The sequence below is a fragment of the Aplidium turbinatum genome, chromosome 13 (assembly GCF_918807975.1).
Source record: "Aplidium turbinatum chromosome 13, kaAplTurb1.1, whole genome shotgun sequence".
In the NCBI taxonomy this organism is placed as follows: domain Eukaryota; kingdom Metazoa; phylum Chordata; class Ascidiacea; order Aplousobranchia; family Polyclinidae; genus Aplidium; species Aplidium turbinatum.
The window spans coordinates 16,670,222-16,684,885 of record NC_137484.1 but is presented as its reverse complement, the minus strand read 5'-3'; the positions used below and the strand labels follow the sequence as shown (position 1 = coordinate 16,684,885).

At 37.4% G+C, this 14,664-nt stretch overlaps 1 protein-coding gene across 2 annotated transcripts; it reads right to left on the bottom strand.

Annotated features, from left to right (window-relative positions):
• Positions 1 to 508: 508 nt before the first annotated feature.
• On the bottom strand, positions 509 to 8,931 carry LOC145781843 (ras-related protein Rab-28-like). Of its 2 annotated transcripts, XM_082593523.1 has the most exons (7): positions 8,692 to 8,931; positions 7,953 to 8,049; positions 5,480 to 5,568; positions 4,952 to 5,075; positions 4,269 to 4,372; positions 2,532 to 2,609; positions 509 to 2,265 (listed from the first exon to the last, which is right to left on the bottom strand). In XM_082593523.1, exons 1-7 carry the CDS (start codon positions 8,764 to 8,766, stop codon positions 2,161 to 2,163), a joined length of 672 nt encoding a protein of 223 aa, XP_082449649.1. In that variant the 5' UTR covers positions 8,767 to 8,931; the 3' UTR covers positions 509 to 2,160. The 2 variants fall into 2 exon arrangements, with proteins under 2 accessions (XP_082449649.1, XP_082449650.1); XM_082593524.1 differs by lacking the exon at positions 2,532 to 2,609.
• Between the last annotated feature and the right edge of the window lie 5,733 nt (positions 8,932 to 14,664).

Below are 14,664 nucleotides of genomic sequence, written 5' to 3'. Positions count from 1 at the left end.
CCTATAGTGACATCCGAAGGGACCGCGGAAAAAGTGTCACCATAACCGAAGTGTCACTATAGACGAATTCTACTCAACTGTTGCGTACGCAAATGGCACTCTGCAACAGGTGTCACTATAGGCGAAGTGTCACCATAGGCGAATTCTACTGTACAACTTTCCCACGAAGATATTATGGTTTACCGCTGTGACCAAGCATCTTTTCCGCCATTTTATGTGTGAAATCGAGCCCTAGCTGGTTTACCATCTATTACGGGGCAAATGATTTTTTTATGACGATACAGTTGCTGAAATAGGCTTGATGTCAGTGCAGCTAAATGCGATCGAAAGTCGGGCTTACATAAAATACCTGGTTTCAGGCTTAGAAACTCTTTTTATTACAAGAAAAAGTTTAGTCATATTTTGCACCGGATCAAATTAAGCTTACTAATTAGGTGGGCTTTACCGTGGACTTATGGTGAAGATATATTGGTGACAAGATTGTTCTCTTGCATTCTGGTTCTTGGTCAAAAGCTGATAAAACTTTCACACAACAATGCACAAAACACACATTTACTCTGTCGTACTGTCTTGTTATAAAATGATAATTTTTTTTACAGATTCTCAATTGCAATACCGGTACATCAGAATAAAATTAAGGATACACGTTTAAGTTGCAACAACATGCAGGGTAATGGCAACATATGAAAGTTTCGCATTTTCCAAGTTTCTGTGGAATAACAATCCTCGTGAATTTCCTCTCCCAGCACTACATTATTTATCACGATACAGTGAAGTTTAATAAAAAAGCTGATGCAAATGCAATAATACTTTCAAGAAGAGAATCGCCATGGGGACATAAGTAGAAATTTTCTCAGGCAATAACAAGAAAAATGTGGATCTCTTTTAAACATATTTAGCACCAAAGCGGAACCGTTTTCGATGAGTTTTCCTCCTGGCACAAATGTGAAGACAAGTTGTCGCTTTGAAATTAATGTACGATTTTTGTTACAACATCTGTAGCGTGAAGCCTATGTGGGGAACAACATAATGTGAGTTAGTCATAAACCTTAATAGTTAGTTAGTCACAATCATATTTTATTTTTTCCTTGTGGAGAGGGTTATTCATCTACAGATAGTACATATATTCAACAACAGCTAGACCAGTTGCAATGCTTGCAGTGAAACACTATATCAAACAAAAAAGGTGAAAATGCACTAAATTTGCCCAATTAAAAACTATGCTAACGATGTAAAGTTATCGGTAAAGGCCCAACTGCAACTCTTCAAGGACATTGGACAATGGACAAGGTAAACAATGCAACCAAAAAAAAACAAGTTGACAGAAAAAATAATTCATAATCATTTGAACCATACAAGTCCCCGGACAGCAAAATTCGTCGTTTTACATTCATTCAACGTCTGCAGACGTTGAATCAATGCAAAATGATGGATTTTTTTGCCTGGGTCGTGCATTGCTTGACCTTGCTCATAAGAATAACTCGATCTTGTCACAGGAGGTTTGATTCGTTATGACAAACCTCCCTTGTAAGATAGGCGTAGAAAAATTATATTTCGCTATCAAAATTCGTTAAGGATGGGTGGGCAATTATTTTTACATTAGTTGTTAGTTAAGGGAATGCGTAAAGTCTTAAACGGCATAAACTCGACATACAAAGTGCATTTCAACTGTTTTCATCAAAATCTGAGTCAATACAAATACAAAATGATATACCTTTTGAAGTAAAAAGCATGCAAGCTATTAGTCAAAAACGATTGTATGTTTCGGATATCAAAAAGTTAAACATAGCATTTGTCGAGCTAACATTTTGCTGATAGGATAAAAAAAACACATTATGTTACCCAAAATAGATGGCATGCTCCAAGCGCAATTTTTTAAGTTGTCTTATAAAATACAAAATTGCTTTGACATGGCCAATTGGAGCAATGCTAGTGTTTCAATATAATCTCAGTTGGGCTTTCAATGTAAATACTAGTGTTGCCAAATGACGTCACAATATTATGCAGAAAGCACAGACTCCCGCTCACTAATGCTGCATTTCCACTATACAAGTTTCAATCTCCAACTCCAAATGGCGAAGGTATTACGCAATCCACGGCGCAGAGTAGAATACTGAAGTGTTCATGGTGTTCTAAGCAATCAGTATGAAACACAAGGCTCTATTGCAGCAAACAAATAGAGCTTTTAGTTTTTGTCTTTCTTTTCTTGAGTTGCTTCGAGGTAGTTGGTTCGGCAGTTTCTTGAATTTCCGCTGTAACAACTCTCTGATGGAAAAAAAACAGCAATAGAAGATTAAGCGCATGTAATCTTAAAATAATGAGGACTAAAAGAGTTCGTAGTGTACTAATTACTAACATCTCAAATGTAACAATTGTAGTTCAAAAATGATGTTACATAAAACAACTAATAACACAAACAAAAAAATTATGAAGACCACACTTTTTGGTCAGTTTAGCCGTTTTTTTAATGTTTGTGGTACCGAAGCAAAGTTTATTTTAAGTAATCTCTCCAATAACGTTGAGTTTCATACTTGCGCTTCTTCCACCTGAGACCGAGAGAGTTTGACTTTTAAAATATCAGCTGCGATCTTCTTAAAGCAAAGGTTGACCTTAAAGAAAAACGTTGCTGTGTGAATCGCAGCTAGCCAGATAACATGGCACATAAATAAGTTTCAACTATGATTTTAATCAGGTTGTAACGTACGATTAATACGGGGCAAGGAATGAGGCCTGGTGTTTTTTTTCGGTCATTGACCGATTTTTTAGCAAAATGTCCGAAAAAAAATATAGTCAATTCGGTCAAAATGTCCGAAAAAAACAACGTTTCTCAGCGAAACTTAATGTTGTAGCTGGTCAGAAAGTGCAAATTTTGGTTTGTAGCAGCTACTTTAAAGGAAATATTTTCATCAGATGAAATAATGACCGAAATAAATAAAAAATGACCGAATTTTTTCAAGTCATTTCGGACAAATGACCGAAAAGTCTCAGCGAAAAAAAAACAAGATACGATATCAAGAAGGCTCCACTACTCTTTGCAAATCAGATACAGCGAATGAGTTGCTCCTGTATAAGTGAACTCATCATCATCATCATAATCCATCGTCGGTTTGTTCCCCACTAGTGGGGGTGGCCGATTGTTTCCGCGCAGCAATTGTTTTAATCCCTTTTCTCCATTTCACCCTGTCCCTTGCATCTTCCTCCTTCAGTCCGACTTTTTTAAATTCATCCTTCACTTGTTGTTTCCACGTTCTTCTTGGACGACCGCGTTTCCTCTTCCCATCCACCTTTAGATCTAGTGCCTTTCTAAGAAAACTTCCTTCCTCCCTCCTTATCACATGTCCATACCATCTTACTCCATTTGCCCTTGCCAGTTGGTCTATGGTCTCTCTCATCTCTAGCATATCCAACAATTCTTCAGTCCTTTTTTCCCTTCTCGTTTTCACCCCACACATTGCTCTCACCATTGACCTTTCCGTTCTTCTCAGGATTGCCAGTTCACTCTCTCTCAATATCCATGTCTCGCTACCATATAGCATTGCAGGCCGCACACAGCTCCGATATACTTTCCCTTTCATCCTTAGTGAGAATTTTCTGCCATACAACATTTCCCCACATTCCCTGAACTTTGCCCAGCCCAATCTTGCCCTTGTTGTCACCGCTGCTTCACATCCACCACTTCCATTTATCCGATCACCCAGATAACAGAAGTCTGTCACTGTTTCGATGCCATGGCAGAACTCATCATCATGGCCTTCCACTTCATTCCTTCCTTTACTGCATTTCCCACAAACAAAACACTTCGCCAATCTTGTTGCGGCTCTCTTGACATTAGCACATCTTGCATGTACCCACTTTCCACATTCCTTGCATTGCATTGAATGCTCATCACTCTCTTGCCACATATTCCACAGGGATCTACTTTGCTCTCAACAACTGTTCCTTCTGCTCCACTCACCATCACTTTTGTTTTTTCAAGATTCACCTTCATACCCTTGGTTTCAAATGCTTCTTTCCATTTCTCAAACTTTCTCTCCAGTCCCTCCACACTATTACTTGTCAAGACCAGGTCGTCTGCATACAAAATTTCACTCAATAAGCCCTCCCTGTGTGCGAACTGTAAGGAACAATGCTTCGTGCGCTAAGTTATAATATTAAAACCTTTTTGGTTAATTCGATACGATGAACGCTGGTTGTGTTTGTGGTTCACAGTACACTTAAGAACTCTTCATTGCAAAACAGTTGAACACAACAAGGTTAGAAAAACTTACAGAGTCACCCGTCTTAGCGGATACAAAATGGCTCGACATTTTATTTTCGGTGGCAAATGCTTCATGCTTACTCTTCTGCACAGTTCGCAAATGTTCCAAATCCCCTTGAAAAGAAAACAAGTATATATAATTTGAACTGGCCTCGAAACCTTATTTGTTGATGAGTAGCAGCAAAGCATGTTCCAGCTCCATTGATGCAATAACCAGAAAGAAAAACTGGAACACGGTACAAATAGTTAAAGCAGGTTTGAGTGGCAGTAATTCAAGCCTGAAATTAATTTTGTGTCTCCAGCACAGACGAAAAGTATACTGATGTTGATCACTACGTTGTGTGTATTAAGCGTTAAATCTAATACGAATAGAAAACCGTCTCACGATAGAAAAAGCAGAAAACTTACATGCCATAATGTTAAAAGCAACATTTTATGTGAAAAGTCGCACAAAACTTAATTTTCAGCAGTACAAATAAAATTATATTATACAGTATTACAAGGCATGTTCATTCAGTTCAAACGGGTCGATTATAAGAAGCGTTGTTGTGGGTTTGATATCTTTTAAAGGGTTCTTTTTTTCTCAATCTTAACTTAAGCAACAGATATGAATATCGTTAGACACTGTTCAAACGTATGGTGTGGTTGATTTTTCGACACTTGACAAAATAACAACACGGTCTTCACACTCGCCTTTGTTTCCTATAAGAGCATAATGGGGTTGATCATTTTGTAGAACTGAGTTCGCAGTCTTGAACCAATCATCCACGTCTTCAAAACTCTGGTTGTTGGATATGTCATAAACGAATAGCACAGCCTAAACGCAAAGTGGAGTTGTAAAATGTTGAAATTGCCGAGACCAAACCTCTACAGACAAGATAGGCATTCTCACTGAAAGTAATAATCTCAGAGTGACTAAAAAGTTCTTTCATATAATTACCCTCTCCATTATGGCTAAATTATTCTATCTGCGTTAATGGTAAAGCATATAATCCAGGCTCCTGTAAAACTCATTAGAGCACTTTTGATAAATTATTGACATACGACTAAAGGCATCTGCACGTACCAAGTGAGGCACGAACCCTTACATAGTAACTGTCCAGCACACTTACAGAAGGTAGGCTATCGTCCTGTTTTAAAATAGTAACTTTTATCACCAATAATCCAATCAAAACTTACGGATACAGCAAAATAAAATGAAATTGCAAACAAGAAAATCACCTGAGCCCCATAAATGTATTTATCAAGCATTTTTCCTCCAAGTGTTTGACCACCAATATCCCAAATTTGGAGTGTAACATTTCTGTCACCTAAAAGAAAATTTTGGTTTGCACATATCATATCACAAACCAGTCAGACCAGCTGCTACAGAAACTTGACATTATATTGCTTAGGCTGCATTCATCGTTTCGTATTGTTGATCTTCATTTGGAATGACTATTTTAAATCAGCGAAACCAGAAAATCTATGCTATTTTGTTGGATTTTACAAAAGAATACCACTACGCTCTCGCTATCTTGGAAAATGTGTGTCAACAGTTGATAGCATAAAACTTGTCCAAAATTAAATGCTTGTGAATTGTGAAACGACAAAGCTGTTCAGTGTTCAATAGTGGCATTCAGACACCTATGCTGTCAAAGATGGAGATCCCAACAGATTGTGGAGTCAGTCTGATGTTTTTAAACCGAATTCACAACCTATGGTTTGTAAAAATTTTAGGCACTTTTACTAAAAACTTGAAACCCACTAGTGAATATCGAAGGGGGGGGGGTGAGATGGTGCCCACAAGGCACTATTATAGGGTAGGCCTTCTTTTTCATTATAAATATATGTTCAGAGTGCAATAATTTTTGTTGGAAGTACTGTAATAAATTGCATTCGATGTTTAAACTTTTACAGAGAGGTTCGATTTATGATTTAATCTGAAGACATTGGCGGTTATCAAACTATTACAGTTATTACTTATCCGTTTAGGCCCACCATCATGCTTTTCAGATTCACATATGCATTAATTCAATCCAAAAGTACAGTGACATACGCAAAGACCATGAAAGTTTATATTTTATCAACAGATAGCCTCGGCTACCTACTTCAAACCTTGGTCAGACTATGAAGTTGCATTGGGCTAATCGTGATAAAAAAATGTCAAGTACGATAACATCAAACTCTTCTTTCCCCCAGTAATAAAATCCTGCGTACGCTTTATTGGGTTAAGTAAGCTATCTATGTCATCTACGTAAATCATTACATGCGACGTCGAGTGTTTATCACTTTTTTTTTCAATATAAAATCTATCCAAACAAGTAAACTAGTTGCTGCCAATTAAAAAATTACTCTCATGCAAGCTGAGTACATGGTAGGCTAATCTTACACAAAATGATTTACTGGTTGCTATTAGTAAATGGGCGTTTTTTCAATTCGTTTTCATTTCAATTCGCAAAATTTTTTGAATGCTACAATATTGAGAAAATCGTGTGTACGCCACTGCACACATCCAAAGCCACGTAATGTGGGTTGACCATATATATATCATATGAGAAAAGGATATTTGTTGTAATAAATTTTTGTATCAGTGTCTTTTTGTTTTTTTTGGGAGGGGAGGGCTATGGAGTTGAAAAAAGTTTTGAAATTGTATTTGGAGGGTAGATAAGGTAAAAAACTTGAATACCTCTCATGCCCATGGCCTATGGAATGATTGTTTCCATTAGTTGAAGTGGTAGATTACAGAAATACACCTAAAGTATTTTGTAAGACATACAAAAGGAAAGGGTGTAGTACTGTACAACTGAGATAAGTGCTGGCCACCATAAACCCATGGAACTCTATAAAATATCTTATTGAGATTTCTATACTTTAAATCATTGCCAAACAATCATTGTTTCAAATAAGAATGAAGTACAGTGTGAGGACGGGTGTAACCTATTTCGTCTCCTAAACACTTCCTCCCCCAATTTCGTCCCCTGAAAAGACCGAAAAAAAATACAACAGAGCCAAAGTCGCTGATCGAAGTTGGTAAACACTTGAGCACGCTAAAGAATCTTGAAATAATAATTGATAAAGATAAACCGAACCTCACTTCGGGTTAGGGTTATCAAATTAAGATTGTAGCCCCTCCAAATTACAAATGATCACCAGATGCCACACTGAAATGGTCTATTCACTCCCAACTAACACTTCTAGACAAAATTACAAAGAAAAAGTCACACTTATTTTGTGGTGGCCCATAAAAATTCAATAATTAATTTAAGGGGAAAATATTAAAATTTTTGTGGAAACTCCGATCAGCGACTTCGGCTTTGCTCTATTTTTTCTTTTGATCTTTGCAGGGGACGAAATCCGGGCCGGGGACAAAGTGTCCAGGGGACGAAATAGGTTGCATCTGTGTGGACAACTTTGCCAATACGACTAAGATATGCACTATACAGTTAAGGTTTTAACCAGCTTTACGAAGATAAATTTGTTAGAAAAATTAACAACAAAAATCAATGTTTCGAGTTTTAGACAACAATAAGACCTAAAGTGTTGAAATAGTCTTTTTTGGGTTTAAACTTGAGTGAAATACGTTATCAAAACAGTGCAAGATGGTGCGTGGGCTACTGTACTAAATTGTTTTGCGCATCAAGTAGTTTTTGTTTCACTCACAGGCAAATAAACACTACAATTAGCACTTCCCATGTCAGCAACTAACACATACCTGGTAAAGTAATTCGTTTCAGAAAAAAATCCAAGCCAACGGTTTGGTCATACTGTTTACCAAATTGGTCTTGAGTGTATCGAGTAATAAGAGACGTCTAAACAAGTAAACCATTGTCAAAAAATAAGCAACACTATGCTGCAAACAATTTACAAGTTGTCACGTCTAATCACTTTATTTTCAAACTTTAGGTGTACAAGACTCATCCAGGCTATTTTAGGCCTTTATTAATTATTATTTATTTGCATCAGGCACTAAAGAGACAGGCCCATATTCATAAACACAACACAAGTCACAGAACACACAAGGTTATAAGCAAAACCTATGCGTACATAGTCACGTTATAGTGGGACGCATAGTCAGAAGAAGCATAATAACACTCTGAGGTAAAAACTGCAACTAACCACTTGTTAGATGAGACCTGACAGCGGTTGATAAAATTAAATATACGATTTCGGAATAGGGCATGAAACGTAGGAATATGATGGTACGTCTGAATACTGCTAATGCTAACACGCCTCGGTAATTTATGCAATGTTCGAAATGCATTATTGTAAGCCACACGCAATTTATTCATACTTGAGGATAAGTATCTGGCCTACAGTTGACTGGAGTACATAGGTAAACAAAACGTGCAAAATAGTACATTCATTACAGCGGAAGAGCAGTTAGAAAAGCGTGAACGTAGCATGTTCGCTGTACAATAATAAAACAAACTTCACAAAAGTATGCCTCTTACCTTACCACATGCACCATCTCCAACAACAATAAACTTTAAACGTGATTCCGTTGTGTCACTTTCTGAATCTGACATATGGTTTCTATTGGTGGAACTTACCAAAAAAGTATGGTTGCATTAATTTTTTTAAATGCAACCTATGTGACCAACCAGTTCTTTTGAATGCCAACACCAAAATATATTACCTTTAAATACTGATATGTTTAATTATTACGGTACTTTTTTTGTTAGTGGTTTCAAATAATTCTGAATGAGAAAATATATTACTTGTAGGCTGTTTTAGACACAAGTATAACCTACCAGGCAAAACGCCTTTTTCTTTACAGTTAACCAGACTGAAAGTTCGGTAGCATTTTAAAGTCTAGATTCCTAACATCCATTGAACTACAATACATCAATGCTGCCACAGCAAAATCGGAAAAAGCACAAGATTTAAGAAAAAAAACACAAGATTTGGATACAAAAGCACAAGATTGCAAAATTGAACCTTTGCGACCCATTTTGTGCCAATTTGGAGATTAACATTACTCTGAAATCAACAGTTTAGAGAAGATACATGCTTACTATTCACTGTTCTCTTTCAGTTCGTGGTTTTTAATTTAATATCACAAATCTCACAAAAGGCTAGCCTACATATCGATCAGTTTTGTCTTCTTGTATCAAACTTTTAAAATCAGGATCATTTAACCATTGACGATTAAAAGGCTATTTATACCATTTTTTCGTTTTGGGACTTGGTGAATGACTGTCATTATTTGATGCTGATGCACCGGTACTCTTTTCTCTGCTCTTGTTATCTAGCATCGAGCAACACAACCTCTGAGTCTGAGGACAAGCACATACCGTACTCTCTTCAAATCAAGTTTTTAGCTAATCTTGTCAGGCTTGATATGATAACTCAAAGAGAAAAACTGGTCAATATGCCTAAGTAGTAAGTATCATACGGTACCAGAAACCTACCGTAGTTACCAAAAGCTTTTAGTTCCGGTCCTTAATTCTCCACTAAACTCAAACCATGGTATAGCAACAATTAATTTCACTTTAATAAAAAAACACAAGATTTGGCCAAAAATCGATCGGAAAGCACAAGAACACAAGATCAAAAGTAAAAACACAAGATCTTGTGCTAAAACACAAGCCGTGGCACCACTGCAATACACTGTCTCATTTTATCCATGCTACATTACCACGTACCCCTGGCGCTAATTGAAGTTTGGTTTTAAAGGTGATCTGTTAAATCAGTAGGCCTGCACTGCATATCGAACTAGGACTATGACGGTGGTGAACTAGTACTAGATAATTTTTTACAATGGTTGACAACGCAAACAACACCACAAAAACTTGCAACATTGAAAGCTTGACAACAAGTCAAAGTGGTTAAAATGCAATAGATGTTGCCGGCTTTTTTTTTAAACTTGTAGGTTATTTTTGGCAGTTTTCGGCTTCTTGCTGTTTTGAAGAGTTTTCTAACAACATCACTTTTCTTAGAAAAAATTGATGTGTAAATATTTCGTATTTACACTGCTTAAACTCAGAACGTTTTTATCTTTTATTTTTAAATCTAACAATCCAATCCACGTCAGTGGTTCAAAGTTGGTTGGTTTTGAATCTTTATCCTCGGACTGACAAAGCCTTGATAGGTTATTCCTGGTAGTTTCGCATACTTGTGGAGGCTGTTGACGCAGAGCCGGTTACCGAGATTGACAGAGTGAAGTTTCCGATTGTTGAAGTGTTGTTACTGGGAAATTATTCCATTCATTAGGTGCCGTTGAATAGAAAGCAGTCTTTAGAATGTGTTGCTCAAGCGCACACCCCGAGAGTATATTTAAAAATGCAATACTTTCTTTCGTATAACTGTTTGAATGAGAGAGTGCAGACTCGACGACCTCCTACGCCTTCAGGGCTACGGTCGTTCGCACTCTCTCATTGGATGCACACTGTAGGCCTACGCAGGGCTGTTGACAAGATTTCTCGGGCCCGTTACCAATTTATTTTCGGGCCCCCTTTATTGATAATGTTATGAATATAAAGGTTGTGTACAAACTTTTATTGATGTGCTGTTAAAATGAGGATGACACATACCTGTTCAAAGTAGAAAATTAAGAGGAATATCATTTAAGCTGTAGATATATATTATCATAGGTGGGCAAAGTTACTTTCAAAAGTAACTGAGTTACAGTTACAGTTACTTGGCCAAAATAGTAACTGAGTTACCGTTACAGTTACCGATTTTAAAAAGTAACTAGTTACCGTTACTAGTTAGTAATTACAGTTACTAGTTACTTTCAGTTACTCACAAATTTGAACATAAAATTCTGCACCTGGCCAGCTCTGCATGCAAGTCCAGTTTAACCGCAATGTTTGATATATAGTGTTAGAGCCATCCATGCTAACATAACAGCACAAGTACAAAACCAACAAGGTTTTATTTAAAAAAAATACTCAGTGGCTTATATGTTTATTTCCTTTGAGAAATACGAGCATTTCAAAGTGCTCATCAGTCAGGCCTATGCCCTTTCGAGCTTTAAAATGTCCTTGCCCAATCGTCGTCGTCGTGTGAGCCTCTGGGACCGAGAGTCTATCCTTTTATCATCCCAGATTCACGATGTTTCCGGACTACACTGGACGGCTACTATAGAGAGCAGCCAGTCTTTGGTTTCATCATTCATGACACGCAGACCTTGCACTCCGTTAGGTGGCTTGCAGATGTTACAGTCATTGATGATGCCCGCCCCGATAGTTCAATTGGTTAGCGCGTCACTTCTGGAACGAAGAAGCTTCAAGATCAAGCGGCACTGGTTCGACTCTCAGGGCATGCGCTTGAGCAACGCACGTTAAGGACTGCTCTCCGTTTAGCGGCATCTAATAGATGGAATAATTTTCCGGCAACAAGAATTCAACAATCGGAAACTTCACTCTGTCAATCTCGGTGACCGGGCCTGCGTCAGTGATTTAAAGCCTTTAGTGTACAAGTATGCGAAACTGCCAGTCACGAGTCATTGCATTAGTTTGATTTTACTTTTATTAAGTTCTGCTAGAAGCTTTCCCAGTCCGAGGATACAGATTTAATCAATCAATCAATCAATGATGTGGTCTGCGGTCTGTTCTTCGGCACCACATTCACATGAGGAGGAAGAGGCCATTTCCCATTGGTGCATGGTTGAGCGGAAAAGCCCGACGCCCGTACGAAGACGGTTGAGGCGCACCCTTGCCTGTCTTGGTAGTGTCAGGTCAGGTCGATGGAGCGTGTGTCGGCGTCGGGGATGAACGAATAAAGTCTGGTGGTGAACAAGTGCTGCAATGAAAACAATATTTCTACTGCAGCACTTGGCGGAATGGGAGAATTATGTTTTAAAACAGTTTTTTCATCGGTCCAATTGTGAATCTGGATCCGCTTAACTTGTCCTCAGGGTCCGCTTCCAAATACTCCTGTAACAGATTCAACGCGCATTGCTTTCTTTTCTTGGTTTTTGCGTAAAGTGGTGCAAAAAGTCCTCCGTGGCTCTACCTGCCACCATCCACTTCAGTGTCGCTGCTACTCCCCTCTTCAGCAGAGCAGTTTGCTTCTTCAATTGCTTGAAGCATGTTCTGTTTTATTTTGGTCTTCAAATCAGCAGTGTCGCTTAATGATCAGGCATTAAACACATATAAGTCTAAATTGTGGGTGGAATGCAGTCGCAAGCTGAAAGTCGCTGTCCTCGAACCACTGACCAAATCTGGTTTGTAGTGCTTCCACAAAAACGTCCACCTAAGGCAAGCAAACAGCAATGCTGTTGCTGGTTTTAATGTCAGACAATCTTTTTAGAGGCATTGCAAGCGTTACACTAAATGCAATAAATTTCAACTTCTTGAAGGTAACTAACTAACTGACTATAAGCATCAACAAATTGCTTTTAATCGCTGCGTGTTTCTTGATGCTTATAGTCGGTTAGTTAGTTATCTTCAAGAAGTTGAAATTTACTACATTTTTATAAATATTTTCAGGTTCCTGATGAGGGCTTAAGTTAAGCCGAAAACGTTTGACTGTTAAACTCATTTGTAAATATGTAAAATATATTATTATAATGCTCAACCCTGTTGTATTGTTGTGTCTTGCTCTTGCCTGTCTTTGGTACATATTGATTAATCGCCAAAAACAATTAATTTAGCCAAATCAGTTATCAAAAATCGCCAAACAAGAGCCAAATCATAAATATGAAGCTAAACGTCTTAAAAAGTCGCCAGATTTCTGGACTTTGGCGATAAACTCGCCAATATGGCAACCCTTCTCCACCAGACCACAAAACAAAAGTAGAACCGTACATGCGCGGTGTTGCGCCGATACATTTGCGAGAAAAACACCTAAACTTTTCAGTATTCAAAAATGCATTATTGCGCAAAACGCAGTAAACACGCACTAAGCAAGACACAAACACGTGCAGAGAAATAAACGGCAATTAAAAACTGAAATTTCAAAACAAAAGTAACTTGTAACTGTAACTGTTGAAAAAGTGCTAAAATAGGAACTAGTTACCGCGTTTCGTTACTTTTGGAAAATAGTAACGAAGTTACCGTTACAGTTACTCAAAAAGTAACTAGTTACAGTAACTAGTTAGCCTACTTTTGTAACTAGTTACTGCCCACCTCTGTATATTATTATATTCTCAAAGGCATTAAAATTTTTTTACATATGCGCTTATCACAATCTTGGCACTGCTGGTAGGCTGTAATGCAGTAGCTTGCTCTTGTTTGTAGTGTCAGTCTTGTCAGATGTAGAGCTTTTTGTCATTTTGTGCTTGATCAAACCCTATAGGCTATGCCAAAAGCATGGTCGTTTAACAAATCATCCGCAATTTTAAAATTTTCAGAACCGCAAAACTTACTATCTCTACCTGGCGGTTGCTTTTTTGAACTTTTATTTGTCACATGGCGCTAGAGTAGCCTATTACTTCGCTATTCCATTGATGTTTAACTAGTCATTCTAGGCTCACCAGAAGAGAATTTACAACAATGTTAGTGCACACGATCAGAAAGTTTTCAATTTGATTTGGGAAAAGTTTTTGGGCCTAGGTAAAACATTTGCTGATTGCTGAAATCTGAAAAGCGGTTTTGGTCTAGTTTTTAGTGCAGAAATAGGGATAGTAATCTTCTTACCTGTGCCATTTCAGTTTTTGAGTATAAATAAACATTAGTTTGTTTATTTTAAAATTTGTGTTTCGGGTTATTTCACTAAATATTCGTGGTTAGGAAAATCACTATACGGTAGACCATGGCCACCTAAAGATACGGCCTGATTTGTCACATTTTGCAAAAATTTCCAGGTTTTTCTAACTTTGGGCGAACGTTTAAATGAATTTTTCTAAAAATTAGATTTTTACGCTTTCTTTATTCTTTTCCCCAGATGACACAATAGGTTTTAACATCCTCACAAGTTGAAAAACAAAGAAATTTTGATTTTGAAGATTTTAGTCAGACTGTTAATTTTCAATAACAGTCTGATTTAGCGTTTTTCAACTTACTTTTTCTCATTTGCTACTGCCTTCCCAAGGCAACAAAAAAGTTTTATGTCATTAGGAAACCGCAAAAGTAAAAACATCTCAAAAAATGTCAGTCAAGCACTAGCAGTAGCTGTAATCAAAATCTGCAAAATGTGACAAATCAGGCCGCATCTCTAGGTGGCCATGGGTAGACTAACACACTAGTAATTTATCCTGCAATGCAGACTATTAATAAGAAACCAAAATTTGTTTCTTCGAAGCATATACCAATAATACCAGTACTGCATACGAAATTGGTTGCCTGACCATTGACCAACCATTTGTAAGAGGGATCACGAATATTGTGCCAGTTCCTAATGCAAGAAAAAAATATTTTATTACAATGTAGCCTATTGTATCGATAAATGTAATGTGTACGCTCAACAAAAACATGATAGCCTACTATATTCTGTTTTTACATACTAGATTAACCTAAATTCTTATTTTACTGTTTGGT